The 26,566-nt window shown below is 41.7% G+C and overlaps 2 protein-coding genes across 3 annotated transcripts; both read right to left on the bottom strand.

Moving 5' to 3' along the window:
- Window positions 1-77: 77 nt before the first annotated feature.
- PLEK2 (pleckstrin 2) lies at window positions 78-11,757 on the bottom strand. Of its 2 annotated transcripts, none has more exons than XM_038139585.1 (9): window positions 10,638-11,757; window positions 7,935-8,099; window positions 6,793-6,974; window positions 5,975-6,066; window positions 5,456-5,643; window positions 4,853-4,954; window positions 3,460-3,543; window positions 2,268-2,346; window positions 78-381 (listed from the first exon to the last, which is right to left on the bottom strand). In XM_038139585.1, the coding sequence occupies exons 1-9, from the start codon at window positions 10,683-10,685 to the stop codon at window positions 188-190; spliced, it is 1,134 nt and encodes a 377-aa protein (XP_037995513.1). In that variant the 5' UTR covers window positions 10,686-11,757; the 3' UTR covers window positions 78-187. The 2 variants fall into 2 exon arrangements, with proteins under 2 accessions (XP_037995513.1, XP_037995515.1); XM_038139587.1 differs by having other exon boundaries at window positions 356-1,112; window positions 10,638-11,752.
- A 4,026-nt stretch (window positions 11,758-15,783) lies between these two features.
- EIF2S1 (eukaryotic translation initiation factor 2 subunit alpha) lies at window positions 15,784-26,475 on the bottom strand. Its single transcript, XM_038137181.1, has 8 exons — window positions 26,322-26,475; window positions 24,222-24,463; window positions 22,764-22,843; window positions 22,190-22,341; window positions 19,611-19,717; window positions 17,721-17,818; window positions 16,935-17,078; window positions 15,784-16,627 (listed from the first exon to the last, which is right to left on the bottom strand). The coding sequence occupies exons 2-8, from the start codon at window positions 24,460-24,462 to the stop codon at window positions 16,502-16,504; spliced, it is 948 nt and encodes a 315-aa protein (XP_037993109.1). The 5' UTR covers window position 24,463; window positions 26,322-26,475; the 3' UTR covers window positions 15,784-16,501.
- Between the last annotated feature and the right edge of the window lie 91 nt (window positions 26,476-26,566).

The following is a 26,566-nucleotide window of genomic DNA, read 5'->3' on the forward strand; positions in this document are numbered from 1 at the left end:
TATTATTTTTCATATACTCAAAACTGTCCTCTGAGAAAAAACACATCTCTAGAAAGCACAGGATATTCAAATGCACTGGTTTTTTTAGGGTTTTTTTATATTTAATTATATCAAAGACAATGTTTAGTATACAAATAATGGAAAAAAATAATGACTTAAGATAGAAAAAGCAATAGTGAGGACACTACTATAGTTCTCTGTCCAAATGGTGCTCCAACATAAATGGACTTACGGTAATTATCAGAAGGAAAAGTCTTGCTTTTATGGCTGAGGAATTTCTTCCAATATATTCAGCACCAGAAATTGTCTGGAACTTCCACTGGTCTGCTTTGATAGTCAGGATCCTGTTCTGATGTGGGACATTACCAGCATAAGAGTAATCTATACAGGTGAGGAGCAAGATCATTAGATCTTATCCAGTCTAACAGAGAACTAAATAGTAGAGCAGATGGATGGACAGACAGACCTCTTGTTTGTTTTGCAATGCATATTATCCTAGCAGGTGGGTTGTGGCTTAGCACAAGATTTGTGTGGTATGCCAAGAAAGACAGTTTCAGACACCAGCACCTTTCATGACTTAGATATTTCAGTCTTAACTAAGTTTATGAGCCCCTTTATAAAGGGCGAAGGAGCAAGACAATTCTGCTTTAAGATAAAGCACAACCTGGATCTGTCAGACATAGACTGAATACTTGTACAAAAGATCCTTTTCTTCCATCTTGGAATATCTCAACGTTTCTTCGTAAAGCCCCAGTTGTCTGTATCCACCTGTTTTGGTCTCTTGGTTAGATGGTAAATTCAAGGTGGGGGGAATGATTCTGGATCTACTTGATTTGGTCAGCATGGCCTCCCAGGACCTGGTAGGTGTTATGGTGATTCAAATAATGAACATTGACTATCAAAGGAAAAACAACACTCCTGGACAATGAGAGCAGGAACTTGGTCATAAATGTGGTTTGTCATTTGGCATGGAGTCCACATTACTCATGTCAGCGGTTTGATTGCCTCAATCCACTGCACTCGCTCTGCCTTGGAGCTGGCCTGGATGTAATAATGAATGTCATTTTTGGTGATGATTTTGAAAAGGTTGCCTTGCACATTGCCCTTCACCCCTGCAGAGAAAAAAAAGCCCGACAGATCAGGAGGGTGCACCGAGACAATCTTTCTGGCAGATATGAAGCTTCATAGGGAAGAATTTGAATTTCATAAATTAGGGAATCAAATCTTTCCTTTTTATTATGAATAAGACATCTACAGCTTTTGTGTCTTTGATTTCCCTCTACAAAACCCCTGGAAGTGTTCAAAGCCAGGTGGGATAGGGCTTTGAGCAAACAGGTTAAGTGGAGTTGACGATTGAAACTAAATGATCTTTGGGGTCCCTTCTAACCCAAACATTTTTTGATTCTGTGATTCTATGAAAATATAGTATAGACACTCTTGCCACAGATTGTATGAACTACTGTGCACTCTATAACATAACTAAAATGGTCTCTGTTTAGCTGGAGACTATTACTTGAGTTACACACTGATTGAGTGATGAACCCCTACCATTTTGCATGGTAGATTAGATTTTCTCCAGCCCATAGCTGGGTTCCTCTTAGCAAGGAGCTCTATTGTTCATCATGTGCCCCTGCCCCCAGACCAAAGCTTTTTCAGATCTTCTCTTTAGAAAGATATTCTGTATTTGATATCTACACATTGTGCTTACTGTAATAAAATAAATTGCTTTAATAGAAGAAACACTTATCTATGAGGCTGAGGCTCTGGACAAATGCCTGAGCTAAGCCTATGCTCCAGCAGAACTGGTTTGTTATTGCTGTCTTTATGTCCCCCCTACATTTGGGCTCTAGCAGGTCAGAAAAGAAAAGGTAATGGAATAAGTTGAGAAGAACATGGAAATGGATGGCATCAGAAGATGCCTCAAGACTTTGAGTTAAACAACACCCAAAAATAAAGTGGTTTCTCTTTGTCTGCAAACTCTGGAATATTAATCAGTCTTAGGACTGTCTCAGAGGTCATATGACTAAGAAAATCCCACATAAAGAGAACACCCAAGATGTAGAAATACCACTAAAAAAAAGAGTCCCTTTTGCTGTGGACAACCCAGCAGTACAGAGACTTGTGACATGCCTCCTCCGTTGCTTGCAAAGGGAAGGGAAAGTAGCCCACCTGTGCATACAAGCAGCCATATATACAAACCCATACCCAAAGATTGTGTTGCTATGGCATACGTATGAATGTGTGAAAGTTCAGAGGCTTGTGCTCACCTGCTGGGACTCCATTGTCCTCCAGAGCTGAGACAAGACAGCCACGAAGAGAGAATCCACCTACTGGCTTGTTATCTTCCTGCAAAGAAAAAAGGAAATAAGACATAGCTGGAAAATATCATCATTTCCCAGAGCACGTGCATCACTTCTATGAAGTTGGAGACATAATGGAGGTTTTCTCAGGCATGAAACATCTATGTCACAAGAGAAACCAATTAGAATGTGTAGCTAAAGGCATTGCAATATTTTTTCAGTCCCAGATGTTTCTCTGATGTAGCTGGGCATGGTGTAGATCATGATAGTTAAAAGCACAAATGTAGACAATCACACTTCAAATGTACATATGGTTTTATCAATAACAACATAATGAATTATATATATTTCTGTAAGTATTTAGCTTGCTGCTTTTCACTGAGATTGAATGGGAAAAATCTGGCTCTTTTCCCTAGTTGGCTGGCACTCTTCTTTCTTGCCTTCAGGTTCTGCAGTTTCAACTTATAGCCTTACAAGGATGATTTGCAGTAAAAAAAAACCAACCCAAACCCATGAAGGAACAGGAAAAAAAAATATGAACTGGCTCCATAAGCTCTTTTCACTGCTATGTTTTTTCTATTCTCTTTAAAAGTCACATAAAGCATTTCTATACATGTTCTTCTTGCAATCCTGTTTGGCTTTGTGGTACCCTAAGTATCTGAGTTGCTCACATTGATTATTATATTCATGAACACAAATTCTACTTTTGAAGAGAAAGTTTAAAACTGAGTAGTAGAAATTCCTATACATACTTCGGCATTAAGAAGACCCTATTCAATGCTAGAATAAGGATGTAAAAAATCCCAGTACCAGTATGATCCTCAAACAGTAGGATTTCAGCCCAGAAAGATCACAACCCAGGAAGAGAGCCTGCAGGACCATGGTCCCAGAATGCAAGGGTACAGCAAGAGAGCAATCCCAAGAAGACTGCTGCTGCTCAGCTAAGGAAAAGGAATCTCACTGGGAAAAAGGACAGAAGAGGCAGGGGTACAAAATCCTACAAGGACAGCCTCCTAGGGTAAGGCCAGAGAAATTTAATTCCTGGAAATGGATAGAGGAACTCAGAGTGATAGAAACATTTACGGCATAAATGTATCTTCACTATAATGTTTATGTTTCTAAAAGGACTTCTGGGGATGGTAACTTCCCACTCACATACCTTGGTGGGATCATAGTAGTGCAAAAAAGCAGGATCAGCTCTCAAAACAAATTTTCTCACCTTCCAGTTTTTCCTCTTGTGCCCCTGCAAAATGGAAGAATAACATCCTCCTGAACAGACCATTTTCCTACAGGCTGTAGCAGAAACATAAATAAATACCAAAAAAAGAGGGTTTGGACCCAACAGAGAAAAATATTTCCTAACATCTTGGTAATTCCCATGACCTTCTGCTTATCTTTCTTCTTCATACATTGACAATTCCTTCATCTCTTCCTTGCCTGTGCTGAGAACTAAGAAAGCAGAGTGACAGGAAGAAATGCTTATATCCCTCATTCCTGCTTTTCATTTAAGATTAAATATGGGTTTCAGATTAAAACCCCATGCTGTGTGTGCTCCAAAGGGGTTATGTCAGGTCCTTTTGTTGCTCTTTACTCTTTCACTGCAGCCCTCTCACTGCTGCCAGGCCTGTGCCAGGCCCTGGGAGCATCCCCTCTCCTGGAGGTTTGGTGCTGGGGCTCAGGGCCAGCCTGGGGCTGGGGCTGCTGGGGACTGTCCCTGGCTGCTGCTGCCCATGGGCAGCTCTCGTGTCCCGTGCTGACGGGGGCTGCCCTGCCAGCCTGTGGGGATCCTGCAGCACCCTGCCAACCCTCTGACACCCTGGCAGCTGGAGGAGGGAGGGCTGGGAAGCATCTGGTGATCCAGTTTGCACAATGCTAAGGGTGGGGCTCTGGGTACAAGGCTTCAGAGTAAGAGTGTGGCCATGCAGTGCAGGTAGGATTCCTTTTGCAGGTGGCTGTGTTATGCTTTGAAAGAGTGATTGACCCTCATCTTGTTCATAGCAAGCGCTGGAAACTACATTTTGCAGACCAACGGTCAGATCTTGGAAACAGTTTTTGCCAACAGGTATTGTTTCACCACCTCCGAAGCACCCATGTGTACATGATAACTGCCCACAGGTAAATGTCCACTTCATACAAAGGTCAAGCTACTCAGCTTTGAAATTTGTCTGTGGCCAGCGACACATCCTCACTGTTCACACCACCTGGATGGGATGGGTTAAACCAAAGGAATGGTGACTCTGCTTGGAAATGAATGTTACACGTCTGGTAGGATTTGGAATTTGTGTGGTACTTCTGCTTTTGATGCTGTTTTGTACCCTTCAGTATTTGCTCAATATGTACAGAATATCCAATTACTCCTGCCTGAGCAAGTTCCATAGTTCACTTTATAACTGGATACTTTAAACTGTAAGACCTCAAGTACTGACAGGGAAGTTAGTTCTGCTGGGCTCATCTGTCCAGCCATCATTGTATAAGTCAAATTTACTCTCTAAGAAACCCTAAGAGTTGTACTTTTTCTTGTGTCCCGGGGCAGGTTCCAAGACTATGCTTACCTGTTTCACTAAGAATCCTTGCTTCACAATTGTGCCACTTAATTCAGAGATGTTAAAATGTACCTCTTCCTTGGAACTAGTACTTTTCTTACTGCTCTCAGCCTGCAAATAGGGAAAAGACAGTTCCACTTTTCTTTTTAATCTTAACAGACTTTTAAGTAGAAAATTCTGCATTTTATTTTCCTTAGCTGTTTTTAGCTTATATTTCCTGAGTAAATTCTATGCCATAGCTCTGCCGCTCAGCCTTGTAGGACCAAGATTCACAGGCAACAAATTACAGTTGTAAATCCGTACATGTTGGGTATAAGTGCTGTGGCCTTGAGCTGTAGCACAACTACAGCACTGCCTCCAATGCGTGCAGACACAGCACTGCACTCCAGGGACACACCTCTTTTAATGCCTAATTATGTAATTTGTATCTCCATATCCATGTAACTATTTGGCTCCAGCAAAAGTTACAGTGTTAGTGCTACTAAAAGACTAGAGCTGCTCCTTCTGCATTTACTTTCTGAGCCTTTGGTTGCATGCTGTGCACCTGTACCCCAAAGCAAGTGTGTGACAAGGGCCAGAGGAGGTGCCTGCGTGGGCAGCTGCATCACTCACAAACATGTACAGTGCGGTGGAGTCGTCGAGGAACTTCTCAGAGGGGTCGCTGGAGCGCATGGCCTCGGTGCTGCGGACTCCCACGGGCCTGATGAAGTTCTCATCCATCAGCATGGATGCCAAGGTGACGGCCTCGAATCGTGACACAGCAAAGCTGTTGGAGATGAGCCAGTCCACCAGGGCAGAACCTGCAGGAAGAAAGGCAGCTCTCATACCAAGACAGTGTGCTCTTCTGAGGGTAGGCAGATGGTCTCCTGCCACACAGGTTTTCACTTGCAGAAACATTTTGGCACCATCCCAAAGACTGTCAGAGAACTACAAAGTTGACCAAAAGTCTGGGGTTCTAAGCATGCTTCCATACATCCAAAGAGCAAGAGAGAAAGGTGTTGGAGAGTTTGGCTGCACTGCCAGGTTCCACTGGGCCAGAGCTTATCCCACTATGAAGGCAGTACAGTAGCTCCCTTGTCCCTGCAATGAGGCATATCAGATGTGAGGTGGCTCTTTGCCTGTCAGATGTACCTGTGAAGGTCTCTTTATATCTGTTGCCTTGATCCAAATTGCGGGTCAGCTTAATTCCAGTGCTGCTGTCATACATTCTCTCCACTATATTGCTGCAAATGAGAGCAGAGCACAACATCAGCAGATGAGAGAGACAGGCAGAAATAGCTGTATACTTCTGTCAGTGCCAGGGGTGTCCTCACGATTACCCACAGAAAGATGGGACGTATTCTAAGTACTGCCCCAGAAGCACTGTTCTAAGTACATTCCAAGAAAACTTTATTCTCCCAATAGCAGCACTAAACAAGATGCCTCACAAAGTATCTCAATTCAGAGCACTGCAAACTGATTTACAGTCAGCCTGCTTTACCGGTCCAACACAACTCAAATTAATGTACGCCTTCTGTTTCCTAATCAGTCTCTATTTCCTCTTATTTAAGATGATGCACCCTAAAAATCCTAGTCTGGATTCCATATATCAGCTTTGAAAACTCAGCAGCAGGGCACAAAGCCACCGCGCGGTGCTTGCCTGATGTTACAGCCTTTGAGGTAATACATCTCCCCTGGGAGAACATTTGCAGCTGACTAGGAAGGTCTTCAAGCCAGCAGTGAGGTGCCTGTGCAGAACCCACATACTCCCAAAAGATGATGGTCAGGAACAAGTGCATTCCTTGGCTAAAGTATGTTCAAACCTAGAGCAGCCAGTTCAGGGGTTCCTGGCCACACAGGAGCAGATCTGTGCAGAAAGGAGCTTCCCTTGTCCCCCCCGCCCCCCAACCATCAACTCAGGCGCTTTGCAAACTACAGCAACAACAGAAGGAGAAATCATATACACTTACTGGAGGCTGATATTTTCTAGCAGTTTGAAAGAGTTCTTCATTCTGTGAAGTTCTTGTACCTGTACTGGATGACCAGCATGAATAGCTCCAGTGATGTCCAAAGCCCAAGAGTCACGTTCCTCCCTGGAGCAACATTCAAGGAAATAGTCTGTATTGGTTTTTGTCTTTAGTTTGATGAGTAGCTGTGGAGAAAGAAGGACAAAGCAATAACATCATTTAGCTATTTCAACTCCTCTTGCATTTTGCTTTTTTTAGCACTGGCCCGAGTGACACAAATAAGTCTGACAGTGCATCCCACCTGAGCAGTTCAGAGCAATTCTTGTTCCAGAAGGATGGTGGGCACAAACTTGGATTGTTTTTGGTGGTTTTGTTTTGGTTTTTGTTTGTTTGGTTTGTTTGTTTGTTTTTGTTTGTTGTTTGTGGGGGCGTTGTTTGGTGGGGGGTTTTTTGTTTTGTTTTTTGTGGGGTTTTTTTGGCTCTTCTATGCCCTTCAAATTTTTCAGTTACAAACATGGTTTACATGCATGGAGCTCCTGGAGAAGAGAGCAGACCACACAGATAACCCACACAGAGGACATCTGCATTGCTGCTGCCTATGGGAGAGCAGAAAACCACAGGAGGAGCATTTTCTTCCAGAGTCCTCTTGCTGAAAACTTTCTACAGCAGCAATATCCCATTGGTGATGGAAAAAGGAGTCTGATCTGGCTGCCTGGAAGCACCCCATGGATACCCAGACTTTAGCTCAACTATCACAGACGATATTTCCCTTTCTCCCCACCCTCCTCAAGTTCTATTGGGTTGTTCATGTCCTCTCTCCACATACACTTGGGCTGATGCACTTACTTTTTTTTTTCTCCTCACTGTGTGTGCAGGAGTAGTGGTTGGGTTTTTGGTTGGTTTTTTTTTTTTTTTTTTTTGGTAATAGCTGACTCACATTTGGGCACAGGGAAGAGACACAATGAGGGAGTTCAGTGCTTGTCCTGGTTACACTGCTAGTGGCAGCTTGCTTTTGGCTGGGCCTGATTCTGGAAGCACCCCAGTGGTATGGCTGCAGTAATCAAAGAAGCCAGGAGGAGAGGAAAAGATAGGAGGAAGTTAGAAAATGTGTGACAGAGAGAAGAGATACATTTTTCCAGTCATACCGGTCTGTTCTCATATTCCAGGCATGGACAAGTAATAGTGCAGCCATCCAAAAGGATCCTGCCCTTTGGAGAAGGCTCCTTCTTGCCTCCTTCAATTTTGTAATACAGCAGCTTATCCTGAAGCAGAACGAACCATCTCACTTTCCAGTTACGAACAACATGTCCCTGCAGGGGGAGAAATCCACATAACTGATTGTAACACAAGCATTGAGAAATGACCATACTTTCCTCTTGGCTTCTTGTATGCAAAGAAGCACAAGAAGTCATCATGAGTCCTGTTCTCCCTGAAATACACATTTTAAGTAACAAAATAGCACAGCCCCATCACTATAAAATCATAGAGGGATAGAAAAGTGCTGTGCTCTTTCTTCAGCCTGGAGAACTTTGCTGGCACAAATTGTTTCTTGTAGAAGCTCACATGAATAAAGAGCTGATGTAGGTGCACACCTGTCTGCTGACAGCACAGGCAGCAACAGGGCTAAATCCAAAATGTGTGAGGGCTCTTGACAACCAGCTCTTCCTCTCTGGTGCCCCTGGGTGCTGTTTTTTTCATTTTAATGTGGCTCTAGGTGCCAAGTGGTTTTGCAAGAGCTTTGCTGGGTGAATTAGCTTTTCCTTACACCCCCCTTACTCCTAATGAGAAGTTAATTTCAATCCCACCTGTTTCCAATCTCCTGGGCTAAAACATTCCCTGTGCTACTGATTCCTGTAAAGGAAATATGCTTTTTGATGACAAAAGACTGAATGAAGGCTGCTGTTGAATGCCTCATGGATTATATAATACAGACAAATCCTCCTCTTTTTCCTCTGTAAACAGCCCCCAGCTCTCTTTAGTCTGGTTAAAGGACAGCAAAGTCAGCGAGGGCTGGCACTGGCAAGCTTAGTCCTGTCTGATGGTGTCTGGTCCAGCTTGGCTGTGCAAGAAGCTGACTTGTGTTTCTCCAGGGGATGGAGCGTTACAGCCAGCAGGCAAAGCAGGGGTAAAGGAAGCTCTGACACCTGGGATAGGGTGGGCATGGCTAGAAGAAAGAAACATGTAGGTCCAGTTGTGGCATGACTCAAAGCTCATTAGCTCTCCGTAAATAAAGGGAAAACCCAGCAATCTCCAAGTAAAGGTGGAGTAACAAGTCTCTAAAATCCAGGGCACTGTAGAACCAATGTTTTCTAGTCCATGCTAAATACAATTTATTTATCTCAGGTTTGTTCTCTCCTTCCCTTTGCATTCCTCAGGGTTTTTTTCACCTGTTGTAAAGTTACTTGGCCATTTTTCTTGTATGTTCTTTGCTATGGCTCTGGTCTTTCCTTCTGGAAAATATTCTCTTTTCTCAAGAGGTTGCCATACCATTTAAATTTATCTTTACCTAATTCCACACATCCACTTTATATTTATAATGCGTTACAGTACACAATTCTGCCATTTATAATGCATTTAGATAATCTCCTTGCTTCTCTTCTCATGAAAGCTTTTTTTTTAATCTGGTCCCATCCCTTTCTCCTTTTTTCTCTGTGGATCCCTGGTTCCCTTGTCCCTCAGTTTCCTTCAGTTGTCCTCTTTGTGCTCTCCTTCCTGTCGAGCTGTGTATTTGGGCGATGCTGTACAGACTGCAGTCAGAGCTCCGTGTGCTGCCAATAACCTATTCCTCTCGCTCACTTGGTGCCTTGGCTTCCCATTTCAGTTCAGCAGTCACTTAAGAGCCAACAAGTACAGCTGTAGCCCAGAGAGGAGACTGGCAGCTGGGACGGCTCTGCCCCTGCTGCAGAAGGCAGGATGGAGAACAGCCCCTTTTCCACACAGAACTTCATCTGGCCAGTGTCTGGCCTGGCCAACTGGCTGGGAGCCCTGCCAGGAAAACTCCTGACCAGGATTACCTTCATGTTAGCACCAGAAACACTGCCACGTACTGCACAAAAGCATTTCCCTAGGCGTGGCAAAGCTTTGAACAAACCTCTCAATCACATTTTTTCCTAAGAAATCAAGGACCATATTAATCGTTGAGACAGGTTCTTGGTACTAAAAGCAGTTTATGCCCCTTGCTAAATTGCCTCCTTGTGTTCCAGCAATGCTTGACTTGGTCCTGCAGGGAGAAGTATTGGGAAGGTTGAAATCTTTCAGCTCTTTTCACCACATTTTGGCTAGGATTTTCTAACAGCACTGCTTGAGGAGTATGGAAATAAAAATAGTTATTTCAAACGCATTTTTAAGTTTGCATTGCTTTGATCCCCTTCAAAAAGGGGATCAAAAAAGGGGTCGTTTCTCCATTCTCCCACGGGAAATGGGAAACCCTGCACAGACATGTCACCGAAGAAGGCACAAGCTATCTTAACCGACCCAAAACTTCTCCTATCTCTCCATCGTGCCGTGGTGGCCCCTCTGCTGCCGTGGCTGTGCTCCCTGAGAGCAGTGTGCGAGCTGCAGCCGTATTGGCTTTCCAACACCTGAGGAATCCCGATGGCTAATCCACCTTCCTCCTCAGAAACGCCAGCACAGGGAACCTTGCGGGGGGTAGCGGACAGCTGCAGTTCGTGCAGCTCCCCTGGGAGGCAGCTGCACAAACCCGGAGGCGCTCCTTTCCCAGGAGCAGGCAGGAGCCCCTCGGCCCCTCAGGCTCCCTCCAGGGCCGTGAGCCGCGGCTCGCTCCGCTCCCTGCTCCGGAGCTGCTCCGTGTCGGAGCAGAGCCGCTCGGGGGGAAGCGCAGCACTCACCCGTTTGACGAGGAAGCCCTCCTTCAGCACTCCAGCTTCTTCCTCCATCGTGGCCGGCAGGGAACAGAGCAGAGCCCCCGCCGAGAATTGCCTGAGCCCTGGCAGCCTGTCCCTCTGCACATGATTTGTTTAAGAAAGCTCATTTTTCCTTTGCTCCCCTCCTCCAATGTGACGCAGTCTCCCCTGGTTTTTTTCCTCCCTCCCTACCTGTGAGACACGAGTTACACAGCGAGCTGGCTCTGCTGTATTACCTGCCCTCGGGGAAGTAAAACAAAGGGATGTCTAAAAAGGATCTTGAAAGAATTTCACAGAATTTAGTAAAGAAAAAAAAACCGCCACCGAGCGAGCTGGTCAATATAAGCAGCTAGAAAATGACAAATCAGGTATTGCATGGGAGGGGGAAGCAGAATTCTAAAACTACATTCCTCAAAACTTCAGACTAAACAACTACAACGTAAAATTTCTCATCTAACAAACCCATATCTCAGGAGTTCTACAGATCAGCACCACTCGTAAGTGTAACATAATATGGGATATTATGATTACAAGGAAACTTTTACAAATCTTACAGTAACTTTTTGCTAAAAATTTATTTTCCCAAAGAAGCTCCAAAGCACTTAAGAGTCCACTCTACTTTCAGTGACCCCTTGGTATATAAACCACAATTCTCAACCTAATATCCTAAATCTCTACATAAGCAGGCTTTTAGTAAAGCAGCCTGATCCTTGAACACTGCAGCGACCTCTTGTACCTCCTGAATGCCTTGAAACAGAGTGCCTTTTGTGTCTAAAGACAATCTTAGATGTTTACTGTATTTTTGAAGACTTTAGCCACCATGACAAATCTATTTAATATGAAGTACTATTTCTAAGAGAGTGCTGCTGTTCAGAAATAACAGCCTTTGCTGTACTGTCAGCATTCCATGACTCTCACTAAAATTAAGGTGATGAATGTGGGCAGAGCTATGGGCTGTGATAAGAAATACAAGGTAGAGTATAGCAAATAAACAAAAGCACTCGTTGCTATGTAAAGAGTCCAGAGGTCAGTAAGACAAAGTGACTCCAATATCAAGGGGAGTCTTTGCACACTTTCATGCACTAAGGAACAAACAAATAATTTATTTATACATTTTTATAACTTTTAGCTAGGAATAGCAAAACACTGAAGAGTTGAAACCAACATTGTGCTGGAGACAACCCAGAGAAGAGTCCTGCAGAGGCCATAAAAATACAATGGGTGATTAAACACTGCTGGAAGATAGAAAAGTTGATTCTGTATAAAGAGAAAACATGCTGGCTGAGATTTCAAAAGCAGAAGTTACCTATGTAGCTCCTACTGTACACCTTTTGCCTCTTGGGAAAAAGCAGGCAACAGGCTCAGTAAGTCATATCCCAGTATGTTTGTTCTTCAGTCCACCTAAGTAAGTACAGTAACAGAACACTTGGAAATGTACTTTGTGCTGCTGGTATGTAATATTTTCAAAGTTATCAATGGAAATTTTTGTAGTTCTAAAAAATATAATTGTAGCCTTAAATAAAGAAAGAAATTAACCAAATGTCTTTTTGTTAATTGAAAAGATAAACTCCATCTCTGGATATATATATATATATATATATATATATATATATATATATATATTTGTAGATAAAAGCTGTATTCAGAAGCAGAATCTTGGGGGAAAAAAACTGATAAAGCCAGCAGGAAAAAAAAAAAAATTCATCTCACCATGTTTTGTACATGAGAATTACACTGGAGGGAAAAGAAAAAAAAAAGAAAACTCAAGTCCAGGTTCACAAGAGACATTACTGCTGCATGCATTTCCTGGACATGCACTCTTTATATAACCAGCTTCAAGAACAGAGTGTTCCACAGTTTGGTATTTGAGGTTTGACTTCGCATTGTTCAGCTTGTTACTGCAGGCAATTTATTCAAGGTGCTATTTCATGCTAGGGAGGACAGGTAGAAGCTTGCAGGGGGCTCTCGCTCAGACAGTGATCTCAGAATTGCTCCATAAGCAGTCCTCACTGAAGATCTGACAAGCTCCTTTTCTCCAGCATGCAGACCACCCACAACTCTGCAGACAGATCTTGGCAAAATTAACATTAGCAACAAAGAATTCTATTGTCAAACTGCTGGTGAAAGGTGAAGCAAACCTTGCTTCAGCTGGTCATTAAATAACAGGTTTTGTATCAACTACTTATATAGAGCCTTCACTTCCTTCAATACCTCGACTCAAAAGTATTTCTTCAATACTTTGGATATTTATGATAGACACACCCCTTCCTCCCTCTGTCTCATTCTGTAGTTAATCAAGGTTGAAAAACTGCTCCTGTATTGCTCCCCGAGGCTGAGTAAACATAGATATTTCAGGGTCAGGTAGTATAAAATGAGTCAGTAGATCTGAGCTGTGGTATTCATGCATGGGCTGGGAATGCAGGTTCTGGCATTGAACCCTTCCGGTGGAAAAGGACACGCTTTGATCTGTATAAACTTAGGGAGCCCTACATCACATCTTCGGTGGGCCTTAAAACTCACTGCAGAGAAGAGTACCCATTTCCTCAGATCCATTTTAGAGTGCTTTCCACATCAGTGTAGTATTCTAACAAATTAAGAACAGTTGAGTGCTTGACATTTTCTTGCCTTTGAAGTGACTCCCAAATACTTTATATGCCATAGAATTTGGAATGGGATGGCCAGAAAGAGCCACCTTCAAGACCACAGGATGCTACTCAGGCATACAGGGGAGGGAGGAGCAGCCTCCACAGTTCTGAGCACAGGCTGTGCTGTTTCAGCTGGCACACTGCTGGCACCTCCCACTCAATCCTTCAAGAAGTCTCACACAGCTGATTCAGGGAACCTGCCCAAAGGTTCCCGTCCCATGCTCTGCCGTGCCCAGCAGTATCATCATGTCACACACAGCACTGGGGCATTACAGACACCACAGTGCTCAAAGCAGCTTCTTAGGACTTTGCCCTCCAGTGCAGCACTCCCAAATTAGTTCCTTTAGTGGATTAGGGATGAAATTTGTAAAAACAAATCAAAACAAAGCGTGATGAAACATTTCTAGATAAAGTGAAAGACAACAAGCATTCAATAGTATTCTGACATAACAGCAATTTTAAAATTAACTGTAGAAAGGTGGAAGTTGTTTCATTGTATATGCTCTTAAAAATCAAAGTGCAGATTCTGCTATGAAGAGCAACACACCAGCTCCACTGCACCTAAAGAAAAAACCTATGAACCAAAATCAGAGAGAAAACAGCAAGGATTTGTCACTGTATTAAAAACCAGACAAACTACCACAACCCCAAGGAAGCAGGGCACCCCTTAATAAGAAACCACTATTTTCCCTCATTAGAAACAGGATACTGGCTGTGTGTTAACAGACCTGAGCCAGTATACCCCTGTTTGGGTTGGATTTTTGCATGAAGTCCTTACCAGATATTATAAGTAAAACTGTTTCCAAGCTGTCAATCTTAGAAAATCAATTTGGGGTAGGAAAGTCAAACTGAGATCCTTATAATGAACACATCAGGCTGAGCCCTGTCCACAGGTATTCCTGTCCCTTTCCCTTCCACTGACTATGTTTAGTGCAAGTGGAGGTGTTGGCCTTGTGATTACAATTGTGCAAACAGCACAGTAGCTAATGAACAGCAGGAATGTGCTGCCCAGATTTAGCAACTCAACAGAGACTTTCACAAAAACCCCTTATTTAAGCACTTGGTAAGCAAAGGCAGTTTCACGAATGGAAAAAGAGCCAGGCTGTGACACAAGGCATCAGCTCAGCAACTCCTAAAGATCTTCAAGTGGTGGAGCACAGCAAGTCCCCAGTACTCCCTCACTAGCAGGCCTCCAAAACACACATCTTTTACCTCCTCCTTCCTGCTTCTGCAATGCATGAGAAAGATCTACCAGGTTGTCTCGTGATTTTTATTCATTCTTGGTTGAAATATGATCAAGAGAACAAATTGCAAGAACCTGGGTTTTTTTTCTGCCAGGATGACAAGAGATTGGAATGCATTTATCTGAAGTTGCTTTGATATCATCCTCACCATCTTGGTCATTTTTTTCAGGCACCCAGAACCGACTCAGACTTTTATCCACCAGCACATTCCAGTTCTAATTAAAAAATGCTCTGGTAGCTACTGTAGAATTTAACAAATTTCTAAATTACTGACAGAAACAATGCTCACCAATTAACACACCAAAACAGCTCTCACAGATTATACTAATTATAATCCCTTCACTGCACTCCTTCCTTCCTTGGAGCATACATGGCTTACTTATCAGTCCTTTCTCCTTTACAGAATTATTATGGCATGGAGATCACATGGTGACAGTTTTAAAATACTTTGTTCTTTATTCCAAGTACCCACCTATTGTGTTTAACAGAAGTCAAATCACTATTTTAGTGAATGGGCGCAGTTGGAAAGCTGTCACACACAGCTGCTGAAAAGACAATTTGAGAAAATGATTAAAAATATTTTTTTCTTCATTTTGCGAATTTGCACATTCAAGTATTTTCCAACAATCTGTAAAGACTGAAAGTTACTTACCTTTTTTGGCTTTGCTTTACTATCAGAGTTGGGTGTACATGAACTTCTCTGATACCCCAGCATGGATGAGCAACACATTGCAATATGTAGGCCCTTTTAGAATGCCTTTTGTGGCAAGACCATGTAGCAAGTAAATAGTTTGTACCATGGCAATAATGGCTAGTGAAAGCTGAAAGCCTCATTCTTCATGCATTTCCCTCTAGTGTAACAAAGTATTAAGAAAAAAAAATGGGCAGTATGGGGCATGACAATGACAAAAACAAAACCATCACATTCTAGCAAGTTGGAATGGTTACTTAAAAAGCACAACTCTTTCCCTTCAATTCCCACTGACAAGGAAAATGGGAATTTAAAATTCTTTTTTTTTTCAACTCCAATTTAGAAAACACATCTTGTTTCTCTTCCTCAGAGAAGAGAAACAAGTTTTTTTTAGAGTCAGTATCTCAGTTCAGTGTAAATAGGATACAGGGTAGGCAGAACTGAAGGTAATGTTCCAGTGAGCTCACAGACAGTGGCTGCCTATTTTGAACTATGTAAGTTCATTAAAGTTCCTGCTATATTCACCCATCAGAGCAAAGTGCAACTAGAAGTAGTTTTTCATTTATTAGCTATGTTTATTGGAATGGAAACAAGCTATTTTCAAAGTTTTCAAGTTCTTGGTCCCTAAATGCAGATGGTAAACAAAATGAAATGCTAATTTAAACATGTCTGCACCAACAAACTTGCAAGGAAAACATTAATGTAAAACATTTTGTTCCACTCATTCTCAGCTTGATTTAAAGCAAACAAAAGAAAGCCCTTTCAATGTTAAAGAGAAGTCACCCATTGATCATACTGTTCCAGGTTTTATATTCACACCACTCTAGGTCATGTGACAAAAGAGCAGGAAAAAACCCAAAACCTCGGAGTTACATAGCCCAGAAATTTATTGAATACTTGCTCAAATACATTCTGTATAGAACTGTTCCACTTGCTTGGCTTTGGTGCTCCCAGGAAAGATCATGAACAGATGCACTGAGCTGTAATCACCAATTAGGAATTGTTATGTATGAAAGTGTTAAGTATGGGGCTGCAAACTCCATCTGGCCAGATCTGTGTCTTGAATTTGACTAGGCACCTTCCTTTCAAAGGGTTCAATTTGTGTAAGTTGCTGCACCAAATGTTATTTAGAAGAGCCTTTTACATCTTTTTAAAACAGGAATACGTTTGCTTTTGAAGTTTTCAATACTGGAATCATTTAGTCAAGAGTGTTTGTAATGGGGTTTCTAATTTTTTCATATGGTCTCTCTTCTAAGTATCCCAGAACATTTAGTCTTCTGTTTTGGCTTCCATTTCCTCGGCATCATCATCCCCATCCACTTCAGCATTTTCCCTCTCCAGTCTTTCCAACTGCCTTGCAAGCTCTGTCTCGTCTGTGTCAGTGACCACCTTAGGCTGAAAAAATCCAAACCAGAACACACGGCAAACTGTCATAAAGAAAGGTCACATGATTTGTAGACTCTGATTCTACACAAAGAGCAAGTGATAAAATAGGTCCTGAAGGCACACAATAAAACCCAGCAAAATCAGATTTTCTGGCCATTTGTTTATTTCAGGAACACAGAGGTCCTGATTTTTCTGGTTTTTTAATAACTTAGCAACACTTTTTTGCTGAGATTTCTTTCAGCACTACTGATTTTGCTCTACTTTAGAAGTATTGCAAGGAAAAAAAGTTGTATTTTAGAATGTAATTTGTTCTTACCTCCATCTGCACATTAAAGACTCCTCTCTTCTCCTCAATTTTTTCTTTAATTACAGCCATGGCTTGATTCAGAACTGACAGTCCTTCAGTTCTCTCCAGTGTTGTAGTAGTCATCACATAACGAGGAGGGGCTATCAGATTAATCTACCGCATTGTGAAGATTGGGGGAAAAAAGCAAACTCAGTAACAAAGGAAAAGATATTATGCCTAGTTAGACCAAAAATTAAAAGCATTAAAACACATATGTTTTCTTTTTTTTATGATGACTGAATAAGTAAACTATTTCTTTTGTTACAAGAGACTATTATAAAAAGTAATTTTCAAAGGAGAAAGTTTTTCCAAGTTTTTTTAAAAACACTTACTCAGTAGTTCACTTAACATCCAAAAACTGTTGGGGAAGAAAAACTAGGCCTGGGTACAGTAGTCATTCTACCAACACTCAAATGTCAGAGGAGCAACTTTCCTTTGCTTACACAGTCTTATACTGAAAATAAAATGTATTGCTCCCTAGTTAAGACTGCATAAAGGAACAGTGGGCATGTTCTGTGCCAATACTAGACTTTAATAAATTGAACAGAATAAATACAGCTTCCCAAACTTTGAAAGGCACTGCACAATCACAGGAAGGACTGCTAGCACATAGGTGAAGGAAGCATGTTACAGCCCCGCTGGAGAAGAGCTGGAAATCAGGCACATGGCTTGATGGGGCAGAGCAATTGCACACCACTGGTCCCAGAGGGCATCAGAAAACTTTGCTTTTCATTCCATATTAAGACTGACACTCACTTTGATGGGCATGTTCTCCGTGGAACAGTTCAAGCCTGCTCTCAAAGCTTCTTTTACTGCATCTATGCCTTCATAACCATAACAGGCCACCTCAATATCTATGACAGACAAATACAAATAATAAAATTTTACCATTACCAAGAGCTGCAAAATATTTAAAGCTTTTTAACTTAAGCTTTAATAAATCTTTTTAGCAACCAATGTTTATCCACAATGAGAGCCTCAGTAGCTCCCAAATCTGAGGAAGGTATTACATTTGCTTGACTTTTAAGCTGAAGTAAGAGTCTTTATAAATTCTTTAGACAATGCAACATTTTACCTTGTGCTTTGAAAAGCTGGGATACAAAATTATACACTCATATTCACTCACTTCTCGTCCAACAAATACAACACCAATAATTATGTACTTTACATGGAGAGATGAAGATATAAAAGCAATAAATACCAGAGAAAATACAAGATCAGGAAAAGTGAAACTTGAAAAGGAGTACACCCACAAAGTTATGGAATTCCATCAGCAATTACAACAGAGGCATCACTTGAGGAGCATTAAAATACATTTTTATAAGGTTAACATATGGTAGAATTATAGTTAGCTATAGCCTTTTGTAGGTGTTTGAAAATCAAGGCATAAAGTAATATTGGTGATATTTATAATAGCCTGACCAGTGTAAAGACAAAGATCTCTTTACCAAAATAGCAATGGCACAAGACTAAGCTACACAAAGAAGTTGGTTTCACCTCCAGGCGACTCACAAAAACCTGCTAATTCTGAGCTATCAGGAGCAAATTCACAGAAGAACATCCCAGTCATCCCAGAAGCCAATGGCAAGATTCTACACTTGCGCTGATGACAAAATTAATGACTTAGACCATCAGAACTAAAGAAGCAGCATGAAAGAAGTAAGATGACAGGCTCTTTAACTTTATTTTCAAAAGTGATTAAGTGCTATTCATGTTAGTAGATGCACTCTTCATGGCAATCAATGTTCAAATAAACAATAAAGTTCAAATTTTTGAACTATATGTTAACTCCTGGTAGTCTAAAGCAATAGGTAGAGGAATTTTACATTACCTCATTACCTTACTTTTTGTACTCTCTTCTTGATTTCAGAGTAGAAAAGGCATATCTCTTCTCTCCACAGTGATCAGCAAGTGTTAAAGCTCTTTAATAAACACTTGCAGAGCAGAGGCAATTTCTCAATCTAGTTAGAAATGTGATTTGGCTATACCATCTGTTTAATGGCAAGTGTGCCTTTAGGCTGTTCTGTAGAGCCAGGTTTACAGTTTTGAAGTATGTCTTCTCAAGTCATGCAGTCATGTGCTTTTTCTGCCCACACTAAGTTAGTAAGAGACAAACTAGCTCATACATTAGAGATGTGCTAGGCTTCAGCTGATATAGTCTACTGAATGGTTTGCAATCAACCCGTTAGAAATACTATTTTCACATGTTTATGAACAAGTGACTAAGGTGTATGCTGTAGCCGTGATGACAGAGTTCAATTATCCTGTCAGGGAATCAATAAATTTAAAACTATGAATAATGAAAAAGAATATTGTAGATACAGTAATAAGTATAAAATATTTATTTCATTGTGTGCCAATGCAGTATAACAGACCACATTATCTATGATGACAACCGGTCCATGTTCCAAGGAATCTGCACTTTGGGAGGAAAAATAAAAGCCAAACCACCTTACACTTTGGGATAGAACCCACACAGGCAATTTGAAAGCATACCTTGATTAAGATGTCTTAATTCTGAACAGCTCCATTCAAATATCAGCATTATGAACCATTAGTTTTAACTGAGTTTATGGTTTGCAACAAGATACACTATCTCAACCTAAGCATCAAGACAGGTTCAAGGAGCACATGGGAAGAACTCACCAGCTCGGATTTTGACTGCCTGTGGTGTCAGACGTCTGTTAATATTGTCAATCAATACACGCCTCTCTTCCTCGGTCAGATCCAGGCTATCCAGGATGGCAGGGTCTCTGAGCCAAGCAAAGCAACGTTACAGAAGTTATACTGAAGAGGAATACAACACAACATAAACTTCTGGTACTATTTCTATTTCTTATGAATAATCCTAGATATCTACTAGGCAAAGAAAACAGGGAAATTTCTTAAGAACCCGTTGAAACACTGCAAGAGAATGAACACATCTATTTTCAAAGCATTTCCTATTGCTAAACACAGCAGTTTACTCAATTTCTTCCTGGAAGGAATAATCTGAATGATTAATTTATTTTTTTTAAAGCGAAGGAATGGCTTTTCTCCTGCTCCCTCTACATGAGATAAATAGAATGTGACAATTATCCAGCTTCTTGAAATTTTTATATTTCCTCCAAAGTGAAGATAAACTCATATCACATAAAAGCTAATCCATGATGAATCTGGAGTTTTTAAATTATTTTAGTATTTCATTCAAACACAAGATATTTGTCATCCTACAAAGTAACTCACACTCATTCTATGTTATTTGGTACTTGTTTTTTAACAGTATCTGGATCACAGACAGATGGCTACATTCTCAGACATAGCTGGCTACATTCTCAGCTAAAGCAAGGATAAAGGCTTTTTAAAACCCAAGCTCATAGTTTCAAACTCAGAGGTCACAGAAGCAAACTCCTCTACTGTTTACCAATATAAATTAGCAGCTCTATTTTAAAGAAGTGGCGTCAATTTTCTATTGCTGTATTAAATTCATCCCAAATCTATCCGAAATAGAGAACATACAAAAAAATTCCTCACAAAAACACTTCCTGTTCTGACAAAAAGTCACACTTTTCTGAAAAAAAACACCAGACCACCTACAATATTACCAGCAGGCAAACATGAAATAAAATGGCCCAAAAGCCAGAGGTAATACTAGAGATTGGTCTCTGCTAATAAAACATCAACTTTCACGTTTTTGAATGCTAAGTATAGAGAGCAGAAGGGCCAAACAAGCAAACAGAACCCAGAAACATGACGGGTTTTACAGGTCAAAATATGAACCTGTATGGCAGAACTTATTTTAGCTATATACAAATTCTGCTTTATTTACAAACTATCCTGTTAAATCCATCTGTTACAGCATTTAGTAGGCTTTCAACAATAGGTCCCCAATATTTAATTCTTATTGATTAGAAGGTAAATGTACTGTCCAATTTCTGCCATAGGTATCATGCTGTGTGAAACTCCAAAACACTAATCCTCAGTACAAAGAAAGGAATAGCAAACCAAATTCTTAGAGAGAATTCTGAACTTCACACAGCACTCCTGCAAAAACAGGAAAGCAGCAATATCCACATTGTTCTACTCAACTGCTACACATTTATGTAGGAGCACAACAGGAACAAATAAAAGTTGCAGGCTACAGTCAGAAATCTTACGGCTTACTTATTACTGATGGAAAGACGTTTTGAGAACAAGACAGCTTCAGAAGTTTGTGCTCTAAATTGAATAGCAAGTGAGCAACAAAAGGTCTGTGCTCAGGAGTTTTCATGATTACACAACTGAAGCTAAAACGACCAGTGTAACTAGAGGTGTTTTTTTTAAAAAAAAATTCTATTATACAGGTGTTTAACTAAGTATTTATCAGTTAAGAGTGATCTGGAATTCCTTTTGCAGCAGTATGTTCAGATTTGCCCTTTACCAGAAAAAATGATCACCAGAAAATAATCATTACAATACGAAACAAAACACATTAATCCTAAACGAGGACACAAGTTGTTTCTTCCCCCAAAAGCAGAGCTGGTTTTCAGCTACTTGAAACACTACCGAGTGCCCTGCTCCCCAGGGTCACCGCCATTTCTAGAAGCATTGTTACTGCCATCTAGCGGTCAACGCCAGTTCATCACGCACACGCACTTGGGTGCTATAAAAGAACAAAACCGAAAATGTTTACGGAGAAATTCAGTTTAGGATTGACAATTTCACAGCAGATTCTGTAGAGGGAAACCAAATACTTCGATCCTAAAAGCAAATTAAAATATCAGACTCCATTTAAAAAATAAAAGCCATCTGTATCTCAGTGCATATTTCCTTAGCATCACAATTCCCACCTCTTTCTGTTCATAATTCCATTTCTAAGTTTATGATCACGTTCTTTAAGTTCAGAAGTGGAGAGAAGTAACAAGTCCGCTTGTTGCATTTAAAAAAAGAAAAAAGCGGTCTGTGCAGTGGAAGAGTGACCATCAGCTCTGAGTAGAAATGTCTTCAGACATAAAGCAAGATATTTCTGATAAAGTCTGCCTGGGACTAAAACCAGGCAAATTCTGACAGACAAATGAAGACCAGTGGTTCTTCCTCTATTATACTGACGTCAAAATTTACTAGATTTACTTGACCAGTATATTCTTCATACTGGTTCTGGGAAAGAAACCAAATTATACAACCCAAAAGAAAGTGGTGACAGATCTACTTCAGGAAATACTTGTCTGCAATTTGAAATAAGCCCCTAGAAGCACAGAAGTCCTTACGAGACTGCATGCTTGAAGGCATCATAAGCACCGTATCCAGGTCTTTTGTACTTGTCATCAAACACCCAGGCAGTTCTCTGGAACAGGCTCTCCAGCTGCTCATCCTTAGTGTACTCCAAGACTTCAGCAACATGGCGAAGGATGCTGTAAACCTGCAACACCGGACTGGTAAAAACCCCAAACCAAATACTGAAAACAGACAAAAATTTCTACTTGGAAGTGTTAAGACCACACAGCAGTAAGGATGGGAGCCTGAAACTACCTGCACATCTTTTCAATAAAAGATTGCCCACAGTGTGCTAAAACATGCACATACTTTTGGATTTCTGATCATTTAAATATACCCATTTACATCATAAGTTCTCAACTAACACCTTTCTTCATCTATTAACTATTTAATAAGCAGCTTACCATGTAACACTCATGGACACATAAGCTGGTTATATATCTTTGCATGGGTAAATGAGAATCACAGAATGCCTAATACCTGAATGTTTACTTTTGTCTGTGCATTTTGGTTGCTCAAGAAAGAAGCTGGATATACACAGGGCCTAAATATAGAAAGGCAACTTACAGTCTTTGATTTTGTGAATTTGTCTTCACATTTGATTGCCTCCTCTGGAGAAACTCTTCTTTTTGACAAATCAATATAACCTGTTGGGGAAGATGATTTTAAAAATGTCAGCCACTGTGCAATCTAAGTCTGACTCCTTCAAGAGAAACTCAAGAACAAACACTCTGGCTCAGGATTTGCCCCCTGCCTACAGTATCCCCATATTTTGCTACAGAGAGAAACAAGACCAAACCTTGATGAATTTAAGCAAATTATGATCCAAATTAGGATACAAAATTCTTTCAATTGTAAATACTGACAGTAGCAAATTTTATCTCAGCAACTGGTGATCTATTTTTATGTTTCTGTACACAGTTTGGGGAAAAAATAATTCCAGCATACAAAGAAGCAAATTTAATGCATATTTTTGTAGTGCTCAACCCAATTTAATTCAAGGCTGGCACCTCATCGCTTTAGCTCTGAACAGTTTCCTAACAAAACACGCTCAGCCTGAAAGTGCAAAAGAAATTTTTCATGGGCATTTCTTTCTTCTAAATTATAAAAAGCTTCCACCTATTTCTCACAAACTATATATTCTCCAGTAAGTTCAATAAAAGACCACTAGATGAATTCCAGATGTGTTCCTCTGTTAATATTAAAAGAAGATTAGTCTGTAAAAGTATAATTTCATTAGAGATATTGGGAAACTTATTTCACTTCAGATTATCTGCAATAAGTTTATTCTTGCCCCTCTTTCATCTCTGCTTTTCCTTATCCTGTCATTCATTATTTTTTCTCAGAGTTACCTGAAGTTTCAGAAGTATTCTAGAAAAGCATATAACTTGAGAAACATCATACCAACAGTAACATTTCTAGGGGACATGCTCAGTGTTCATTATTTCTGTACAGATGCATAGAGATTTTAGAGATTGCGTGGAACAGTATTATCAAAATCTGAAATATTCTCAATAGAAATTACATTTAAAAAACCTTCAAAGATTCAAACGTTCAAAAGACAGGAAAAACCAAAAATGCCTGTACAATTCTAACTTGTATCCTACAGAATTCACATACTTGCCATCACCTTTACCAGCAAGGTTTGAGACTTGTTAACAAACAGGATGGATAGTAGCACTAAAAGCTTAGCATCTAGATTTTTACTTCTACAGCAAATGATCCTTCCCTTCAGTTGACTTAGAAAATCTACATAGGTATCAAAAGAAAATTCCACTTCACTACAGGTCATTGACTGATTTGGTGAGGACCCACTTAAATCTTTACTGATGTGATTTACTAACCCAATTCCCAAAAGACACAGAGGAACGGAAAAACAATCACAGGTATGGTAACTGATGGTCTATTTTACTTCAATGCTCAAAACATAAGCAGCCCTGACAAAAACCACAAACACCAGCTTAGTTTATCTGCATTTCTGACTACAAATTCCACCTTGACAGAGCCCACCACATCCCCAGATACCTTTCTCTTTGTCAACTCTTATGACCACGACGCATTCGTTCCTGCCGATGCGGATGAGTTTGTTTATGGAGCGGATGCGTCTCCTGGACAGCTCACTGAGGAGGATCATGCCTTCGATGTTGTTGTACTCCAGCAGGCTGACATAGGCTCCCATTTCAGCAATGGACCGAACGTTGACCATCACGACATCTTCCACCTCGGGGAATTTATGTTGGTAGAATCTACAGCTTAGTCCCGGCATTCTGGAATTCGAGCAAAAAAACCATTTTTGTTTCACAGTACATCACTGCCTCCTCCTACAAACACGGCAATAAACCAGCAAGGACTGGGGATGAAGGAGAGGAACAGTGGCAGAAAAAGTAGCAATTAGGATAAGGTTATGCTTAGGTTTTAACAGAAATAAACAATAAATTAACTTGTATTTCAAGTACTGTTACCACAACCATCTCCTAAGATGCTATTTTTTTGCGTTAATGCAGAAAAAGTTTTGCTACCCGGACCTCATTACCCACTTCACCTGTCATACTGCCATTACACAGCACACTGGAAAGGCTTCTTCAAGTGGCGGAAAGGTGGCACACCTTTCTGCACACACTGCACACCTCACGTGCATCTAAAGTCATGAGAGTGTGTATCATTTCCACAGATTCACAGAATATGCTGAGTTGGAAGGGACTCTCAAGGACCATCAACTGGACTGTAAGAGCAGGAGGACGTAGGAGAGAAGCATGCTGTGCTCATGAAGGATTTTGTATGCACGTACTAAGACAGCATGTGAGGCTAAGAAAATAAGAGGCAGATGGAAGCTTCTGTAGTACTGAGGAGAAGCAGACTCCATATGACTTTTAAACTCAGCACTACGTGTTCAGAGTAATCCTGCAAGACCTGCTCCAGAGGCCAACTGTCAGCAAAGAAAGCAAAGGCATTAATCAGAATAGCACTAGCCTGGCCTGAAGTACTGAAAGGACAAAAAAAGCACCCCACAAAAGACTGCTAGTCTGGAGGGGAAAAACCCCAACAAAATCACATGGAAAAACCAGAATTCCTTCATTATATATATATATATATAAAAGGCAAAAGCACCAGTTCATCATCATGTAGTGGTAAGGAGGAATGCTTAAACTGCTTTATTTTTCTGACAATGAATCCATATGCTTCTTAAACGTGTAACTTGATTTGTTCTGTTGTCTATGCCTTGAAGTTTCACATAGAAAATTTTCTATAGCAGCGGGAGCCTAAGATGCCAAGTCAAATGTATCACTCCTTCACAAGATTTTAGTCACCATTTTGAAGTTTTAGTCACGATCTTTACAGCAACGCCAGTGCTTCCTAGCTATAAGAAAATTTAAAATCAGAGTAGGAAGGTAATGCCGAATGCTATGTACACATGTCCACACAATTCAGAGGACTATGTCCACCCTTATTTCCATTCTTAACTTGTTAAAAGGTGAAATACAGACTAGCAAAACATTATAAAACCCTCTGAAGATTTTGTATAACTTTGTGTAAGCTGAAGCTGAACAAAGAACTCCAAGGTTAAAAAGGAAAACTTTACAGCTCGGCTTTCTAGTCCACTCAGTGCAGCTCTGCCCAATCCTGCAGGTACTTATGGGGTACACGAGAAAGCTGCACTGCAAAGCGACAAACTCGAGGCACAGCGAGCAAGAGCGGACAAACACCGCTCAGCACAGGCAGCGCTTCACTCCTCTCTCCACAGTCACACGCTTTTCATTTTGGCCTTCGGTGGAAGATCCCCAAGAGCAACACTACGCCTACCACGCCGAAACTGGAATTCATCTTTTTCCAGAGGCTGGACACGCCTCAGCCGAGGCCCTCGCGGCCGCACAACGTCTGCGGAAACGCAGCCGGTCGCGACCGGCGCCGCCGACACGGGCGCTGCCCCACGACCGCCGCCGCGCCGGAGAGGGGGCCGGGCAAAGCCCATCTCCGGCGCGGCGCGGCGGGAGGCCCGGGGAGAGCGGCGCCGCGGGCGGCCGAGCTGCGGGCGCGGTGCCGGTGCCGTCACGCCGGGCCCGGCCCCGAGCGCCGCTCCCCGCTCCCCGCGCGCCGCCCGGGAGGAGCCGGGGCGCGCGGCGGTACCTGGCTGCGGCCCGGGGGGTCCCGCGCTGCGCTCGCGCCCCGCAGTCCCGCGCTGGCCCCGCTCGTGCCGCCGCGTGCGCCCGGCCGCCGCCGCCTCGCTGCGCAGGCGCCGCGACACCGAGGAGAGAGGGGCCGCGCCCCCTCGAGCGCCCCCTGGCGGCGGGCGGCCAGAGCAGAGGCGTCAGCCAATCGCGTCTCCTCCTGCCGGCCCCGGGGGACACGTGACCGCAAGCGGCGCGCCCGGC

The sequence above is a fragment of the Motacilla alba genome, chromosome 5 (genome assembly GCF_015832195.1).
Source record: "Motacilla alba alba isolate MOTALB_02 chromosome 5, Motacilla_alba_V1.0_pri, whole genome shotgun sequence".
In the NCBI taxonomy this organism is placed as follows: Eukaryota; Metazoa; Chordata; class Aves; order Passeriformes; family Motacillidae; genus Motacilla; species Motacilla alba.